The following is a 19141-nucleotide window of genomic DNA, read 5'->3' as shown; positions in this document are numbered from 1 at the left end:
GGCTGGACCAGAAACTATATCTGATGGGGTGTACCTTGGTGTCAGGGAACTGCCATCAGCTCAGAGGCGAGAGGTGGAAGGGCAGTTGTGTTATAGGGAACCTCCGAAAGTCTTGCAAAGCAGTTCCTCCTCTGGTGAGGAGGAAAGCCCCACCTCTAGTGGAGAGGAGGTGGTGGAACCAGGGGATGCTAGGGAGAGCCTCAACACCGACCCTGAACAGGGAGAGAGGAGGGAAGTACCCCTTTGCCAGCGCCCACGCTGCGCAGTAGGTTTCGGCACAGGAAGGGGAGGAGAAGGTTGGGGGCAAAGCGACTGTTATGCTGGGGGAGGTACAAGGACAGAACACTCCCAGATTCTGCTAGCGACTGAGCCAGACATGAACTTACGATGCTCTTCACTGTAAATAGTTTTGCACTAAGAATAAAGCCTGGAAAAGACAGGTTGGAGTCTTGCCTGTTTGCTCTCGAGCAACCACACCACCATCTGACACTTGGTAATATGCTGCCCTGTGTGAGGCCAACAGTTGACGCCCTTCCTGCTGTCATGGAATTCTACTCAATATGATCCAGAGCAGAACTCTGACATATAGTTAGCGGAAGAAGAAGAAGAAGAGAAGAGTTTGGATTTGATATCCCGCTTTATCACTACCCGAAGGAGTCTCAAAGCGGCTAACATTCTCCTTTCCCTTCCTCCCCCACAACAAACACTCTGTGAGGTGAGTGGGGTTGAGAGACTTCAAAGAAGTGTGACTGGCCCAAGGTCACCCAGCAGCTGCATGTGGAGGAGCGGAGACGCGAACCCGGTTCCCCAGATTACGAGACTACCGCTCTTAACCACTACACCACACTTAACTTAAAACACGTTGCAGGATTTCCCCCCAAAAAATAAGCCAGAAGCAATTAATATTTCATCCAGCAGAGCTTTACTGCTACTGAAGGCAAATGAGCATAATGTTCACTAATCCAATACATTCAGGATTGGCCCTGTCCATAAGAAGTCCAGTTGCAGCAGACTTAAATTAAACTTACAATAACTTACAATAAGTCTAAACCTTAACACTAAGCATACTATGTACAGAACGCCACACCAGAAGGAAGAGAGATAGAAAGTGAAAGTGAACCTCCCCCAGGCTCCTTCTGGCCTTACTTTTATAGTCAGCATGACCTTGACAGAAAGAGATAACGGGACCAGTTTAAGCCAGCGGTGCTCAGCTTCTCTGAAGGAATAACCCAAACACCACGAACCTTCTGCTGGTTTCTTTCACACAGAGAAGCTTCCAGAACCCTCTTAAATTAAGTAGAATAGAAAACACATGAGATCAATACTGCACTAAGAAATGCAAACTGACACCTGCAGCCCTCGCAGAATGGCCTAAGCCCAATAAACAAGATGACAGGCTTTGGGATGGAGGCGAAAGCGAAGGCTCTGGCAGGGTCCTAGTGCCTTTCCACCCAGTGGTGGACCTACATTTTGGTGGTCCTAAAGCTTGAACTGTTTTTGGGGGGGCCCTTTGCAACCAGCAACAAGGTCTGGGTAACCATTGTTACCTGTTACCTTCTTCAATGGGGTTGTTCCGTCTGCTGGATTACCTTACATGTCAAAAGTCACCGGTGTAAATAAAATAAAATATTCCTATGCCTTATAGTTTTTGAGTTGTGTGTGTGTGTGTGTGTGTGTGTGTAAATTAGGGAAATCGTATATACATGCAAGACTAAAGTCGTTTCTGGGGGCCCTCCAGGATTAGGGGCCTTGAAGTTTAAGCTTTATTAGTTTCATAGTAGATCCTACCCTGCTCTCAAGTTATTTTCCATGTCAGATTAGAAAGCCCTCCACTCAAAGCTGCAAAAAATAAATAAATTCCTGCCCATCCCACTTCATTAGTGACCATGCGTAGAGAAAGCACACATGACTGATATTTTGTAAAGGGAATTGCAAGGTTGCTGGTGCATCGAAATTCATCAGACAACTGGTTTCTGGTCACTAGTTCTTCAACACCAAGCTCCCCTTGTAACAGACTGCATTTCTGATGCTAACCAACATTGCCGTCATATTATTTCTGGGACTTAGGCGAGGAGCAGGCAATGGGCAACGTCTGAAGGATGCATGATAATTCTCCCAACCTCGTGGGCAATTCTCTCTTCTCGCTGACATCTTCTGTGGTATCGCAGTGTCAGGAAGATGCAGAGCGTTCCAAGAGCATGCGATTTCAGCTGATGTTTTGCCCCGGAGCTTCCATGCTCCCATCGGAAGAGTCAGAATCGAGCCCGTCGCTTTCAGGAGCCATTAGCTTCTCTCTTGAACATGCTGGTCGGGGCTGCTACAATTAAATCATTAAGAGCTCCCCAAGTGGACCTCTGATGAGGAGGAGGATTTTTTCATGCCTGGAAAGGGCTTCACACGAATGCATCACAACACCATCAATCTCCCCTTCGTGTTTGCTCCTTGCCCAGTGGTCCTTGGTCATCAGGGCTACAGAGAAAATGCTCAGTGGAAGAAAATTGAAGATGGGGGAAGGGGGATACTGCTCCTTCTCTTTGCCATATTCAGCAGTGATCTGTAAATCTCTAAAAGGACACTATCCATGCCCAACAGAGATGTGTCAGCATAGTTAGAGGACCTGCTAGGTTTGCAAAAAACAAAAACATAAAAGCAAATAAAAAACGAGAGGGGTGGGGAGAGAGAAAGATCCTTTAAGGTTTGTGGGGATTGGCAAAAACAGCCCATCAAGGATGTAGAGAGAGTGCAGAATGGAGTTTTCTGGAAGAGGGCATGGCTGGCACCTTGAACAGAAGCATGTTCCGCTCTGCAACGTTTTGTTGCAGGTTTCACTTGTTTTTATTTATGTATATAACAGGGGTCCCCAAACTAAGGCCCGCGGGTCAGATAAGGCCCAAGGGACTCATTTATCCGGCCCACGGTGACCCCAGCTGCTGCTGCCCACTCTTACCGGCACTGTGTTGCATGGCTGCCCACTTCTGGTACAGAGGAGCACCGGAAATAGCTTGTGTGCATGCGGAGGAGGAGGCCCGTGCCCATGCACACAAACTATTTCCGGTGCTCCTCTGACCCGGAAGTGCGCCGGAAATAGCGTGTGTGCACGCATATGGGCATGCGCTCCCCCGCCCTCTGGCCCGCCACGTTATCGGCGCTGGAGACACTGGCCCGAGGCACGGTAAGTTTGCTAACCGCTGGTATATAATATAAAGTCTGTGCACATGGATGTCTGTAGATAGGGAGTTTCAGAGGGCAGGTGCCGCCATGGTAAAGGTCTAATTCTGACATCATACAGAAGAGGCATCCGAATGAGATGGTATCTGCTGGCGAATGCAGTGATTGGTGGGGAGGTGATCTTCTGGGTATCCTGGCCCCCAACTGTTCAGGACGCTAGCTCCCATAAGCCCCAGCCATTCTCCCCACAGAACTACAGTTCCCAACGTGGTTTAACAATCAATTCTTCTTCCAGGTAACCCTGGGAATTGTAACTCCGTGAGGGGAATAGGGATTTTCTAACCATTCTCAGCAAACTACTGTTCCCAGAATTCTTTGGGGAGATTTCATGGTGGTCTAAATTGATATGGCACTGCTTTAAATGCATAGTGCAGACAGGGCCTAAGACAGTCATGGTCGGCAAGTTTCCCATTTCCCCCCTTTGCAGGATTTCCCGCTCTTGAGTGGGCTGGATATTGGAATGCAGTTGTTTTGTCGATAGCTGATGTAAAATGCTTTGGCATCAAGAATGTTCTGTGCTCAGAGTTCAGAGAACAGTTGCCCTCTTCAAGCTTGTGTGTTTCTTTAATTAATCAGCTTTCACAGTCCCAAAATAGAAATACTAATGAGAGAGGGTAGTACCGCTATGGCCTCTGTGGGTTTGATGGGTTGTTTTGGAATGTACAACCCTCAGAAAGGCCGGGTGTCTGGAGGCGACAACCGTGCTCCAATTAATTTGCACAGATTGAACTGTCTTTACCTGCCATTCTGAGGATTGCTACATGCAAATTCTGCATGGTAGAACAGAGGTGTGTGAGATATTCCAGACCAAGCATTTTCCCTCCCTAAACCGGTGGAGTTCCACTGAAAGAATGTGTGGAACATTCCAGAAATGGTGAACATTTTTCTCTTGGAAGAACTGCTACAAATCGGATTATTGCACTGGGCGGGCTGTTGCGTTGGAAGAGCTAGCATAAAGCAAAAAATTTCCATTAAAATCTCTTTTAATGGAGCAGTTGATGTTGGAACCCATAGCAACAAGATCGTTAGGCGAAATATGTCATTGACACGCCTCACTTGTGACGGAAGGATCATTTGGGTCACTAGGCACACTGAGAACTTATCCGATTCATCCACCTCCCATTTAGCTGTTTTCCTCTTCAGATCCCACCACCACATTATCTTTAAACCTGGTTCAGACATAATAGGAAACCATGGTTTTCTGCAACATGAATGAGCTTGCATAAGCTTAAGGTCCTGTGCTCTTCCCTCACCATCTCTCTCCTCCCCATTTGTAGTTGCAGGGATGATATGGGAATCCTACAGCCCTGCTTCCAGTTTTAAGCAAACCTCTGTTCCTTGTGGTATCAGAACTCAGGGAACTGTGGTTTGTTTAAGCGCTGCTTAGTGAGAGCTATTGAGAACCTGAAACCCTCCTCTGATCTGGGCTTGTTTCATTAACTAGAGTAAATAAAAAAACCCCACACATTTCCCAGTTATAGGAGGGAAGCTGTGTTTTGTTGGAAGCACCTGCTTCCACTTTTAATTTTAGCTCATAACCATAATAGAGGAGCACAAACATGAGGTCTGGGCAAGCTCAGGGCTAAATTACACACCATCCTAAATGCTAAAGCACACCTGCCAATCTTGCCTCTTGCTGTGGCAACCCTGCCTTCCACTGAAAGCAACGGTTGAACAAAATGAATGAAATAGTAATGATGAATGAGTAAAAACCAAGTGTCATTTTAGTGAACGAATAACTAAGTAGCTGTGCAATTTAATAATGAACACAAATGGAGTACAGAAAAGATTTACGCCTACTTGCACATCTCCAACCACCAAATATAACGTCAGAAACAGTTACAAAAATGGCACAGGCATGGGAAGTTGGCAGAGTCTGATGAGTTCTGGTCATCGCCCATGGTTTTTAAAATGTATTTATTACAAGAATATTTATACACTGCCAGCAGGGTAGCAGAATTTCCAGATGGTGTACATTTAATTCATTAAAACATCACCGAACTATCTGAAAAAGAACCAATTGCCAACACTGAGTCATGCGATGGATTCTCTCCAATTGTTGTTGTTGTTTAGTTGTTTAGTCGTGTCTGACTCTTTGTGACCTCATGGACCAGAGCACGCCAGGCACTTCTGTCTTCCACTGCCTCCCACAGTTTGGTCAAACTCATGCTGGTAGCTTCGAGAACACTGTCCAACCATCTCGTCCTCTGTCGTCCCCTTCTCCTTGTGCCTTCCATTTTTCCCAACATCAGGTTCTTTTCCAGGGAGTCTTCTCTTCTCATGAGGTGGCCAAAGTATTGGAGCCTCAGCTTCAGGATCTGTCCTTCCAGTGAGCACTCAGGGCTGATTTCCTTAAGAATAGATAGGTTTGATCTTCTTGCAGTCCATGGGACTCTCAAGAGTCTCCTCCAGCACCATAATTCAAAAGCATCAGTTCCAATAGGAGCCCATAAAAACTTCACAACTGGATTGGTAGTTGGCACTCTCACTTCCAATGGCTGAGGAAAGCTTTCATTTTCCTGGTGGTACTTTATTTGAGGGATGGCATCTGCATCACCTATAGTAAATAAGCAACATCTGTGTCTGTGCTACCCAATTGTTATTTTTTCTGAGCATGTTCTAATCCAAGAGTAGCCAGCATAGACTTCAGCTTCAGATAACCATTCTGAGTGGAGCTGAGTCCAGCCACATCTGGAGGGTATCAGTTGACTGCTCCTCTTCTGATCTACAGTGGTACCTCGGGTTAAGAACGTAATTCATTCTGGAGGTCCGTTCTTAACCTGAAACTGTTCTTAACCTGAAGCACCACTTTAGCTAATGGGGCCTCCTGCTGCCGCCGCACCGCCGCCACACGATTTCTGTTCTCATCCTGAAGCAAAGTTCTTAACCCGAGGTAATATTTCTGGGTTAGCGGAGTCTGTAACCTGAAGTGCCTGTAACCTGAAGCATCTGTAACCTGAGGTACCACTGTATAGCATACTGAACTAGGTACAGTGGTACCTCGGGTTACAAACCCGCACTTCCAGAAATCACTTCTGTGCATGCCCAGACGCCAGAAATTGCATCTGTGCATGTCTACGGTGCCAGAAATCGCTTCTGCGCATACCCGGATGCTGAAAATCACTTTGATTTTCGGAAATGCACAGAAGCGATTTCCGGCGCTGCGGACATGCACAGACGCGATTTCCAGCATTGCGCTGCACTGGTCCGGCCCACGGAGGATCTCCGCGGGAGTGATCCAGCCCATGCCGGGTAAGCCTTGCCAACCCCTGCTCTTTGCCTGCTAAATATTCACGGGAAGTATGATGGATCCTAGGATCTGAGAAGCAACTGACACCTCTCTCTCTCTCTCTCTCTCGGCAGGCCTTTCTTACGGTGCGCTGCAGGTCCAGGTCGGAGCAAAGTCAGTGGTGGTGATTCAAGGACAGCGGGCCATCCTGCCTGTTTGGTATACGCCTGAGAGCACGGAGCAGCCCTTTGTCACCTGGCACCTTGAAAGGCCTCATAAACATTCACAGGTAAAGTCCAATTCTGTCTGGGCAGGAAGCTCACTGGTTGGCCTAGCTTACGCAGTGTCAGGCTTCACTGAGAGCCAGTGTGGTGTAGTGGTTAAGAGCAGTAGACTCGTAGTCTGATGAACTGGGTTCGCATCTCCGCTCCTCCAGATGCAGCTGCTGGGTGACCTTGGGCCAGTCACACTTCTTTGAAGTCTCTCAGCCCCACTCACCTCACAGAGTGTTTGTTGTGGGGGAGGAAGGGAAAGGAGATTGTTAGCCGCTTTGAGACTCCTTAGGGTAGTGATAAAGCGGGATATCAAATCCAAACTCCTCCTCCTCCTCCTCCTTTTCTTCTTCTTCTTCTTCTTCTTCTTCTTCTTCTTCTTCTTCTTCTTCTTCCCCCATGGCCATAAATGAGCAGATCAAACGAAAGGGAATCCTTGCCAGTTAGTTTCTTTAATGAATACAGCGAAGGACAAAAGAAAGAAGCATCTAACCAGAATGGTGGTGCTTCTGATTAAGATCACTCCCCGCTCTGTCCCTATTAATCTACGTCACTTTGCTGTTTAAAAAGATTTTCTTGGTTGATGTTTGCAGTGTTGGCTGTTCCCCGCCCCCTGCCCCCCCACTTCCATTTTTCACAATTGACTTCCCCTCCCAGAAATGAAACTTGAAATCTAGATTTCCTTGTTGTAATTGTTGCTGATTTAAAGCTCTGTAACGTTTGTGTTGCAATTTGGATTCCTTGCGATGGCAAAGCATGAAATATACACCGTATGAGAAGGAGATATTTGATGACTGTGAGCTTTGATTTACCAGGGCATCTAACACCTGAAGATCTATAACTTGGGTCTCCAGGTGTTTTTGGACTACAACTCCCATCATCCCTAGCTAGCAGGACCAGTGGTCTGGGATGATTGGGACTGTAGTTCAAAAGCAGCTGGAGACCCAAGTTTGGGAAACCCTGGTCTATAGGTTTCCCATCCTAGGCTTAGCTTCATACTCAAAGGTATCATTAGTGTGTCAGTAAGCAAAGTTGCATGTGCGCAGTCAATTTGCAGAATTCCTTCCTGGGGTAGAAGTGGCTTTTACCAGCCCAGAATGACAGTTTCATTTATGCACAGCTTGAATGTTTTTATTTATTTATTTTATAATTGGTCCTGTGACTGGGGAGAGACTGTTGTTTTCATTTCCTATTTCCATCTTTGCTCGGTTCTTTGACCAGCTGACAGGCTGCTAAAAATTGTCCAAAGCCCACTTGAGTTGAGAGAATTTTTAGCTGACGGGCTCCTAAAGCTTTGCTTCAACACTGAGTGGATTTTAGCAGCCTGTCATCCGGTCAGCGAGAAATAGCGTCGTGCAAAGATAATTGTGATGATTTGAAGGGTCTGTTTCTGCAAGCAGGGATTCATACATTTCCCCTAAACTAATCTGTAGGAGAAAATGGGCCTCTCGTCTCCATGTAACAACACTTAGCATTAAGATGAAGCTTCAGGACATTTGAAGAGCTTTATAGCCTTCCAAGAATTGCTATGAAAATGATGGGGGTTTAACTGTCCCAGTTAGGCATCGAATAAAATGTTAGGGAGGTTCTCAGGCTGGGTGGACAGCGGCATCTCCTGACAATTACATCCCAGTGTTATAAGAAAAACCTGCTCCTTTTCCCTTATGGGGTATTCTAGAGGCCGTACAGAGTCCTTAAGTGGGTCCCCTATCGGTTGGAGAAAATAACAGAGGCCAACCAGAGTATTCTCTGGCGATCACTCACCATAACCTAGTAAGATTGTCTTCCATAAACATGGCTTTAACAATGAGTCCGTAAGTGACTGTGGAGGCCAATTCTGGATCCACACATCCTTCCACAGTGGGGACATTGAGCAAAGCAGCTAGTAAGCCTGATCTTTATTCAAGGAACTGTTGCAACAGGGTCCCAACACGCAGGAGAGAGAACTCTGAACAATGGCTTATATAGACTTTTGAAATTGCCCACCCTGTAGACCAAGACCACCTCCCCAAAACATCATGCATACATCAAAGAAGGAGGCGGTCTACAGCAGAAATCCTGTTTGCCCAGGTACCTGATAATGGTCACTGATTGCATTACCTGGGCAGCCTGGCCATTCTTTTGTGATGGTTAATACTTTAGTTCCTGAATCCAGGTCACAGGCTCACCCTATTCATACACAAATACTTCCTTAAGGCAGAATTTGCAAGCAAAAAGACAATGGGAAGGCTTTCCCCATTTGCCTCCCTTATTGCAAAGGAATATTTGAGGCCCTTGGGAGAGTCAAAATGACTTCAGGATTGCTCTCCCATACTATTTCAGACACATGGCTCGTATATTTAGATATGTGTGCATTTATGAATATTTATTCTAAATTTGAGACCTTAAAATTCTTATAACACCAGCACCCACACATTAGGCTGTATATGTGTAGAACTGGAACTGGCGTCAACAGTCTGGGTGGTTGGGCATCTGCCGGGAGCTCTCAGCCCTGCAGGGGAACCTTTAAAAAAAAAAAAAATTTAACCGACCAATCAAAGCAAATCAAATCACATCACATAAATTCCAAATTACAAAGCCGAATTTTAAATTTTTGTTGAGGGGACCCATATTTCAAGTTCTGAAGGGGGATTCCGATCATCTTCTTGCTACTGCGTTCATATCCAAATCAGTCCAAATAAAGTTCATAATTCTATCCAGTCTTATTCTTGCTGTTTCCACGTCTCATCTTGTTCGTATATTTTTTTCTTTTTTCTTTATGATCTCTTCTGATAATCTCCTTAAGCAGATAAACACCAATTATATCCTGTGTGGATTTTTCCGTTCGTCCAATCCTCATATCGAGATGGTTTCCATATATCATCACTTTCATAAATAACATCGCTCTTTCCATCATTAATCTCAGGATCTGTCATTCTTAAGTCCCACTGAGGAGTCTCACCCACAATATAAAAACAGCTCTTTTCCTCCTCCCAGACTCAAGTCCTCCAACAGAGCTTGCCAATATGGCGACGGTATTTTTAACTGCGTCATTCCAAAGCTCTTAAACTTTCCACGCTCTTCTTAAAACATGCTTTGGTTAGAAAATCTATCTCCACACAGTCGTAAATCCACAGCTTAAGTCATTAAAACGGCATTTCTGACTTGTTGGGGGGGGGGATTCTTGTTTAATCACATAGAGGAAAGAAAGGAAAGTTTTTTTCCCCCTCCCCCATCCAGTCCCTTTGCCATACCGAGTCTTGGCATATCTTCTCATGATTGATTCTTGTTCCTCCAACTCGTCTTGTTTATCAGAGAACTCTTCAGTTAGCAGTCTTTACTCCCCCTCCTTCCTTGAAATATGTGCATTCACTTCTTCCTAATTGTTCCTTTTGAAGTTCTTGCAGCTAGCGGCGCGGATCAGAGACAGCGTCCAGGAGCACCGAGATCCACAGGAGGGCATTCTGCCTAGTGCCCCCATCCCCACAAATTTGGGGGTGGTATAGGGCACAGCAGGCAAGGGCAGCCCCCCCCACAACCTTGGGGGGGTAGGGAGGCTATTTACTCCCATCACAGCCTCCTAATTACCTCCTGTGGGTCGGAGAGATGTTATTGTCAGCCATCTTCCGATGCGCCCCTAGTGGCCCCCGCCCTGCAGGGGAACCTATGACCCTCCAGATGTTGTTGAACGTCCACTCCCGATAGCCGAATTGGTAGAGCACAAGACTCTTAATCTCTTAATCCCAGGGTCATGGGTTTGAACCCCACATTGGGCAAAAGATTCCTGCATTGGAGGAGGTTGGACTAGATGACCCTCATAAGGTAAAGGTAAAGGGACTCCTGACCATTAAGTCCAGTCGCGGACGACTCTGGGGTTGCGGCGCTCATCTCGCTTTACTGGCCGAGGGAGCCGGTGTACAGCTTCTGGGTCATGTGGCCAGCATGACTAAGCCGCTTCTGGCGAACCAGAGCAGCGCACGGAAACGCCGTTTACCTTCCTGCCGGAGCGGTACCTATTTATCTACTTGCACTTGACGTGCTTTCGAACTGGTAGGTGGGCAGGAGCAGGGACCGAGCAACAGGAGCTCATCCCATCGCAGGGATTCGAACCGCCGACCTTCTGATCGGCAAGCCCTAGGCTCTGTGGTTTAGACCATAGCACCACCCTCATACTCTCTTCCAACTAGATAATACTATGAAATCTATGAAACTCCCATCAGCCTCTGCCGACATAGTGAATGGACAGGGATGATGGGATTTGTAGTCCAATGGCATATGGAGGGCCTCACATTGGCTAACACTTATTTATACTCTCCTGCTTATTTTATTTTATTTAGAAACTCATATCCTGCTTTTCAAAGCACACACAAAAAAAGACTTTCATAAGATTGGTAACAAAATAAACTAGCCATCAATACAATAAATTTCAATGACACCAACCGTAATAAAATACAGTCAAACAGGTGCAATTCATTTCCATTACAGTCGTACCTTGGTTTCTGAACAGCTTGGTTCTTGAACGTTTTGGCTCCCAAACGCTGCAAACCCAGAAGTGAGTTTTCCAGTTTGCAAACTATTTTTGGAAGCCGGACGTCCAACAGGGCTTCCGCGGCTTCTGATTGGCTGCAGGAGCTTCCTACAGCCAATCAGAAGCCACACTTTGGTTTTCCAACCTTTTGGAAGTCGAATGGACGTCTGGAATGAATTCCGTTCGACTTCCAAGGTACGACTCTATACAGAAATCCCTACCAACCAATTCGCATGCGGGAATGGACTCATATACATATATATGTATCCATTACATGGCACAAAAAGGACAGGTTGCCACGGTCTGTCTAAATTTGAGACTTTTAAGCAAATTATCATACAAACTGCTAGGAGCTTTTTCTTAGAGGGGTTGTTCATTGGTCAGAAAAATGAATAGGAGCTTGTAAGAAATTGGAGTACTGTAAACTGCAGCTGCTATGGTGCCAAAAGGAAAACTTATTCTGCCACTCAATCTGCTACTTTTTGCCCTCTGCCTCTGTGGGTGTTATAGGGAAGGCTCTGCCACACATACAAAGGGAGTTTTTGCTAAGAGTTCAAGTCAGCAGAAAAGGTGACGAGGAAACTGACGGCAGCACCGGCTGTTACGAGGAGAGGCAGGAATCAGGGTGGGAGAAGAGGGTCTCTGAGGAAGAGAGGGGTTTGGAAAAAAGGATATTTTCAGCTAGAAGTGGGAGGCAGCAGACCTGGCACTATTACATAATACCCGTTTTACATTTGTAAGGAATCAACTGTTTAATGTCATAGTACTTGGACTCTGGAACTGCCTGCCTCTTGAAACCCAGCCAGATTGGGGGGGGGGGGTATAAATAAATAAATAAATAATAATAATAATGATAATAATAATAATAATTAGGCTGGCTCCTTCATCACACTTTAGGATGCCTGCTAAGAAACATTTTTGCTTAGAGAAACCTACCCAGAAATGTAGAAAGTTTGTGTTTTAATCTGTTTTTAGTTTAGCACTGATTTTTTTAAAAAATTAGGTAGTTGCTTTAAACTGTTTCTACCACTAATATTGTTTTACTCATTTGTCAACTGCTTTGAGGTCTTTTGCAATCAAGCAGTGTATACATTTTGTGAAATAAATATAAAACAAATTCATTTATTAACTTTCGCAGCCACAGTTCTCATGGGGAGTGAGGTCAAGGTTGTTTTCAGGCTGCAGGTGCGGGCTTATATGATCGGCTCTATATAGGAAGCAATTCATAAATGAAATAAGAAATATACCGTAACAGATTAAAAGATTGTCATTGATAAATAAGCACAGCACAAATGCAGGAATACTGCGAAGTAACAAATCCCAAAGTAATTAAATCTGGAAAATGAGAATTTTTTTTAAAGGGTTTATTAACTGAATTAAAGAAAACAAAGTCAGCTAAGAGAATAGTGTCTTTTTCTGCAAGTATGACCAGGGGTAGGGTTATGTCCAGCCTAGGGGCTATTCTTGGCAAGCCAGGAGGTCTAGTTTTGCCCTCCAACCCTTTTATTTTTTTGCTAAACCAGCCCCTCCCCCATGTCAATCAAGTGCCACCATCTGCCCATCATCAGCAATCACTTGCAAACGTCATAAAGGGAGTAGCCACAGGCGCTTCAGAAATGAATATTCCTTGCTGAAGAGGGGTGAGGAAACACGGCTGGTAGAGGAAATGTTTCTTTGCTGTTGATGCCCAAGTACATTTCTCACACTATTCCGAAAATCCAAATAGACTTTTTCTAGTTTTGGGTTTTTCCCTTCCCTTCAGCATCCCCGAGTCTCTTCCCAGTTTTTGCATGCACGTGTGCACGCACACCTTAAGTACATCTCAGAGCACTTTACAGTCGGTAATGGATTCAGACCCCAAAGACCCTTAGAAGCTGAGAAGTAGCATTCTTCCCATTTTACAGCTGGGTGAGTTGACGCAGGCTAGAGAGGTTGCGGATCATGAAGCCGCAGACTGATTCAAAAGTAAAATCTGCCCTCTTTGTTCGCCCAGGCTAGCTCAATACAGTGGTACCTCGGGTTACAGATGCTTCAGGTTACAGACGCTTCAGGTCACAGACTCCACTAACCCAGAAATAGTACCTCGGGTTAAGAACTTTGCTTGAGGATGAGAACAGAAATTGTGCACCAGTGGCCTGGCGGCAGCGGGAAGCCCCATTAGCTAAAGTGGTACCTCAGGTTAAGAACAGTTTCAGGTTAAGAACGGACCTCCAGAACGAATTAAGTTCTTAACCCGAGGTAAGGTAAAGGTAAAGGGACCCCTGGCCATTAGGTCCTGTCGTGGCCAACTCTGGGGTTGCGGCGTTCATCTTGCTTTACTGGCCGAGGGAGCCGGCAGACAGCTTCCGGGTCATGTGGCCAGCATGACTAAGCCGCTTCTGGCGAATCAGAGCAGCACACGGAAATGCCGTTTACCTTCCCGCCAGAGCGGTACCTATTTATCTACTTGCACTTTGACGTGCTTTCGAACTGCTAGGTTGGCAGGAGCAGGGACCGAGCAACGGGAGCTCACCCCGTCACAGGGATTCGAACCGCCAACAGTTGTAACCCGAGGTACCACTGTATATTTTCCTGCCTGAGGCTACAGAAGACTTCCTCCCCTCCCTAAATTCCGCATACTGATGCCCACCAGACGGGCAGTTTAATCGTACTTCAACACTGATGATGGTACAGCATCCTTGATTGCACCTGTGGACAAGAGGCTAGCTTAGGAGCTAATTGGAAAGGCATCAGTGGCAAGAACTGTCAGGCTTCATGGTTTGGGGCAAATATCCAGAGAAGACTCAGCAGTAATCGCTTGGGGGACTGCCACCCTCCTGTGTAGGCATGGCTGAAGTTCAGTTTCTGTCATTTTCCCAATATTAAAGTTCTGTTCTCCACATCAGTTTTTTTTAAAAAAGTCATCGTGAAAATTAATCGGTATTTTAGTGCGAGGATTGTTTGCAATCTTGCAATTTTGTTTGCAAGTTTCCCTAATATAAATAATTCCAATATGTTTCCCCCCGCCCAGTAATACTGTCTGTGCATTTTTATGGACAATTCTCCCTCATAGACACATTTTTGTATTCATAATTTGGTTGCATCGCAATATTCAGAGACGCGTGAATTGTTTGCATAAGTGTGAATTAGGTGGTTTCACATCAAAATCCAAACAGAACTCTGTTCCTGAGACAGCTGCCTCGATGGTAGAAGCAGTTTTGCTATCCACACACTTACCTATCCCACTCAGTGCTTCACCTGCACAGCCTTTTAATAAATTGTAAATAACTAATGTTGGGGGTTATCAGGAGCACAGCATGCAGTGGAGGATGGAGAATTTGCCTCTATTATCCTGTACTGAGTTCCAGATTAAAATTGCTACCCTGTTCACAAGCCGCTATTAGTTCCCAGGTAGGAGCGTCCATCATAAATTTAAAAAGGCTGAACTTTTCCCAGCATGTAGATACGTTCCCTCCACTTTAGCAAATTCACCTGCTTTTTTAAGGAAATAAAAATAAGTTCTTATGATGATGATGATTTATATTCTGCTTTCAATTGGCACTCCAAGGGGCCTCCTTTCCGAGGCTCACTGAGGTCAGATTTTTATTAGGTTTAATATTTGCAATCCCTTTTCCAACATATGCCATTCATGCAATCAACAATCATGCAAATATGTCGGGGGGAGGGTTTAAATTGCAGGTGTATTGAGGGTAGCTGACCTGGATTGGGACCCTAGTGAAGAGAGTAGGGATTGCATTCAGCTAACCTTTACACAATGAAATTAATCCAGATCTGAGGCCACATGCCTGCTATTTGCACTAGGTGGTTGTTTTTTTTTTGGGGGGGGGGGGACTCCTGCTTGCTGAAGTTTGCTTAAAACCTGCTTAGCATCAGGCACCCTCAGATCATTTCTTAGCTCCATAGCCTCACCTGTGTTCATTTCTGGTGTTTTGATTTGATGCACAGAAATAACTAGAGCAAGGCAGAAAGACAGGGACCTCAGATTTACCTTAACCCTTCCTCAGCCTCGGCCCTCCAGGTGTTTTTGGCCTACAACTCCCATGATCCCTAGCTAGCAGGACCAGTGGTCAGGGATGATGGGAATTGTAGTCTCAAAACATCTGGAGGGCCGAGGTTGAGGAAGGCTGCCTTAACCCATCCCACACCTTGCCCTGGAGAACAAAATCTCAACAAGCTCTGAGCCAGCATACCCCCCCCCCGAAAAAATATGTCTGGGAAGTGTGGTTTATCAAGGGTGCTGAGAGTTGTCAGGAGACCCCTATTCTCTTTGCAGAATTACAGTTCCCAGCGTGGTGTAACAATCAATTATTCAAACCACAAACTGGGCAAAAGATTCCTACATCGCAGGGGGTTGGACTAGATGGCCCTCGTGGACTATTCCAACTCTACAATTCTTCTCAGGAAACTCTGGGAATTGAAGCTTTGAGCACTCTCAGGGTGCTTTTAGTCTGGCATTAGCAGGTGACTTCAGCCGAGGTCTGCCCTGATTTCTCCAGCCACACCTTTCTGCCTCCAAAGAGCAATGCCGGTCTCCCTGTGTGCCTGAACCCAAGCTGCTGGATGCTGTTGCCACGGCAACCAAGCAACATCCGCTTGATGTGCTAGACTTGTCGCTGTGTCAAATGGGGAATGGGTTGTCAAAGCAGAGGAGCTCTGGAGCATCACTGACTCATTTCTGCTTCTTCTATAAAATGGTGATTTCCTTGAGTCAAAATGAGAGTACAGTCATACCTCGGGATGAATATGCTTCAGGTTGAGCGCTTTTGGGTTGCGCTCTGTGGTGACCTGAAAGTAACGGAGCGTGTTACTTCTGGGGTTCGCCATTCGCACAGGCGCAGATGGTCAAAATGATGTCACACGCATGCATGAAAGCAGTGAAACGCAACCCACGCACGCGCAGACGCGCTGTTGCGTCTTATGTTCTGTTCGGGATGCGAATGGGGCTCCAGAAAGGATCCCGTTTGCATCCCGAGGTACCCGAGGTACCACTGTAGTCCTAAACTTTTTTTTTTTTTTTTTTTTGTAGAAAGAAAGCACTGATCTTAACTATGGCTCGTTTGAAATGAGACAGCTTCAAGTCAGATGTGTGATGTTTTTTTCAACAAACCCTGGTTAAGATGAACTACAGTTTAGAGTTCAGATGTAACACTAAACTGTGGCTAACTGAAATTGGAAGTAAAAGCTTCCAGTCTTTTCCTTGTCGCTGTGGTGGAGGGAAAGTGGGGAGGCAGATTGATGCAAACCTGAAGAGGGGAATAGGCCTTGTTCCCATCATGATAAACTATATACCGTGATGTTCAAACTCAGCCGCTAAGTGTGTGCATGTGCATCGATCAGTGTTGCAATGACACTTTCTTCCTGAAGTGCATCTTCACTTGCAAAGACACTGCTAGCTGTTTTGCAAGGCAACAGGGATTTCTTAGTACATATGACCCTAACTAGAGATCAGATTGGAGATACCTTCTGGAAACATTTCTGGGTTCCTCAAAGTGTTCTCTATATACGGTGATTGTTGAATGTGCTGTGAAGTATTTGTTGGAAGGGAGAGGGAACATACACTGTTACCTTAGCAACCAGACTGCAGCCATGCTGCAGTAGTGAAACCCTGGTGCTGCTCTATTTGCACCAGAACATGCATTAGAAATCACATTCTAAAGCACATCCATTTACACATTCTGGAGAGGCCGCAGTTGGCTCAGGGAAGCAGTCTGCGAACGGCAGACCTGTACAAAGAGGAATCACATAGTGACTGTGGTGGTGTCACAGAGCTATTCAGATGTATGAGGACATCCCAGTGGCATAGCATGGTTTGCTGCCACCCAGGGCATGCAAACAAACCAAGGACGCAGAAGGTAAACAGAGCCTGCTGTGCCAGTCCAGCCAGTGCTGCTGGAGCAATGCCCACTCCAAGCCACTTTTCGAGGCTGAGTCCAGCCTCGCCAAGTAGTTCAGGGCTGGCAGGGCAGTCGCGGCATGAGAAAGACGCAACAGCCATGCGCCCTTCCATCCCAGCCTCGGCACATGGCTGTTGTGTTCTTCTCATGCTGCCCTGCCAGTCCAGAGTCACTTTGCGATGCTGAGATCTGATCTGAGTGGTTTGTCTGGTTAGAAGCCAAATGTGCCACCTAGAAAAATCTGCCCGAGGCCATTGCCCTGGCAGACCCCCCCCCCCACTACATCCTTGGCTCATCCTTCTATGACATTCGCTGTGTGGTCCTCAGTTGTATAAGATAGCCTTCCCTGATTGCACTAGATGCTTTGGGTTATTGTTCATTTTGTTTATTTCAACAATTTATATGCTGGTTAAAGCACCATAGCCCTCTAAGCCAGAGCTTTCTAAACTGTGTGTCGCGACACGTGTGTCGGCTGCAGTGCATAGGTGTGTCACACAAACGTTCCCTACACTCCTCCAGGAGCTGTAAAGGCTTTCGTTTAACCTGTGGTTTGCTAGTAAAGCTGAATTACTGTGTCGCAAAATGATGCATGTCTAAAACGTGCGTCACCAACATGAAAAGTTTGGAAAGCTCTGCTGTAAGCAGTGTACAGGAAGGTTGTGATGGATACAATAAACCATTTTTAAAAAAGTATTTAAAATGCCAGCTGAAATGGAAAGGTCTTCAGTGTAAGTTCAGCAGGGAGCTGGGTTGTCCTGCTTCTCCCATCACGGGTGATATTTGGCCATGTTGACTGGCACTGATTATTATTATTATTATTTTATTTTATTTATACCCCACCCATCTGGCGGGGTTTCCCCAGCCACTCTGGGCGGCTCCCAACAGAACACTAAAAACAGAATAAAACTTCAAACACCAAAAACTTCCCTAAACAGAGTTGGGGATCAAAACTTCTAGAGAGCACCAGATTGGTGGAGGGTCATATAGGACCATGCAGTACAGGTGTGGATGCAAGAGGGCCATGTTTTCCTTTCTGGCCTTGCTTTGCCACAAGCAGCGCTATTTCCATTCCACTGCAGTTCAAGTTCTATCAAATGCTTTGCAGTTCATCTCACTGCCCACACTATATTACAGAATTGGTTGTGTAAATTTTGGATTTAAGATAATTATTTCCATACCATTTGTTTAAATGCAACGGAGACACAATTTATATGAAGTGGGGGGGGGGGGCTCTTGCCATTTTCATACTGCTTGAGGACTGAATACAACAACAGACTGGATTGATTTCCATTCCAACCGTGAGTTCTTTTCCAGATTTCAGTTCGGGAATAAGTGACCAGTGTCAACTTCTGCTCCTATTTCCTATTCCTGTTGGAATTTCCCAGGAGTGGAAAAAAAACCCTGTCTTGTTGACATTCAGGAAATGATGCCAAAGTATCAACAAATCAGGGATCAGTGGCAATAATAATAATAATAATAATAATAATAAGCATTGTAGAGGTTTGGGGGGAGCTTTCTGCACATATGACAGCACCATGGTAGCTTTCATTGTAGCCAGCAGCAAAAATGTCCAAGGATGAAAAATCAATCGCAATATTTTGATTTTATGTGACATATGCATCTTTTTTTCAAAGGTATGCATTTATTGATGTACATTTTCACATACCAAGTTCAATGAGCTGACTCGTTGAAATTAATGAACTGTTGCACTCCACCCCAATCTCTGAGCGATGCAAGATCCCAGGGGTCCCAGGCAACACCTAGAGTCTGAATTTCTTTGGAATGAGGCACAGTGGAAACTGTGGTGTCTTTATGATATATGGTTTATTTACACATATATACTACCTGAGCCTCCGCTTTAGGGGTTCACAACATTAACACCCCAAGAAGGACTTGCTTCTCCCATAGTCGTAGCCTTGGATTCAAAACAGAAACCAACAATTGCCTGCTCCACTACAAAGCTCTCAACTATTTCACCAACCCTAGTCCAACTGCACCGGCTACCGATTAG

General features: G+C 45.6%; 2 protein-coding genes across 2 annotated transcripts in view; one reads left to right on the top strand and one right to left on the bottom strand.

Moving 5' to 3' along the window:
• PANX3 (pannexin 3) overlaps positions 1-19141 on the bottom strand; it is a 200557-nt gene that overhangs the window by 13243 nt on the left and 168173 nt on the right. The gene's annotated exons all lie outside the window — the stretch shown is intronic.
• Positions 1-19141, top strand: part of ESAM (endothelial cell adhesion molecule) — a 102668-nt gene that overhangs the window by 74296 nt on the left and 9231 nt on the right. Inside the window, exon 2 of the mRNA XM_080982517.1 lies at positions 6592-6746. Within this exon, the coding sequence (XP_080838643.1) occupies positions 6592-6746 (155 nt within the window). The remainder of the gene's footprint in view (positions 1-6591; positions 6747-19141) is intronic.

Source organism: Podarcis pityusensis (assembly GCF_964106645.2).
Source record: "Podarcis pityusensis genome assembly, chromosome: 15".
NCBI classification, from domain to species: Eukaryota; Metazoa; Chordata; class Lepidosauria; order Squamata; family Lacertidae; genus Podarcis; species Podarcis pityusensis.
Note: the sequence above shows the minus strand (reverse complement) of the source record. Positions and strands in the feature narration are given on the sequence as shown.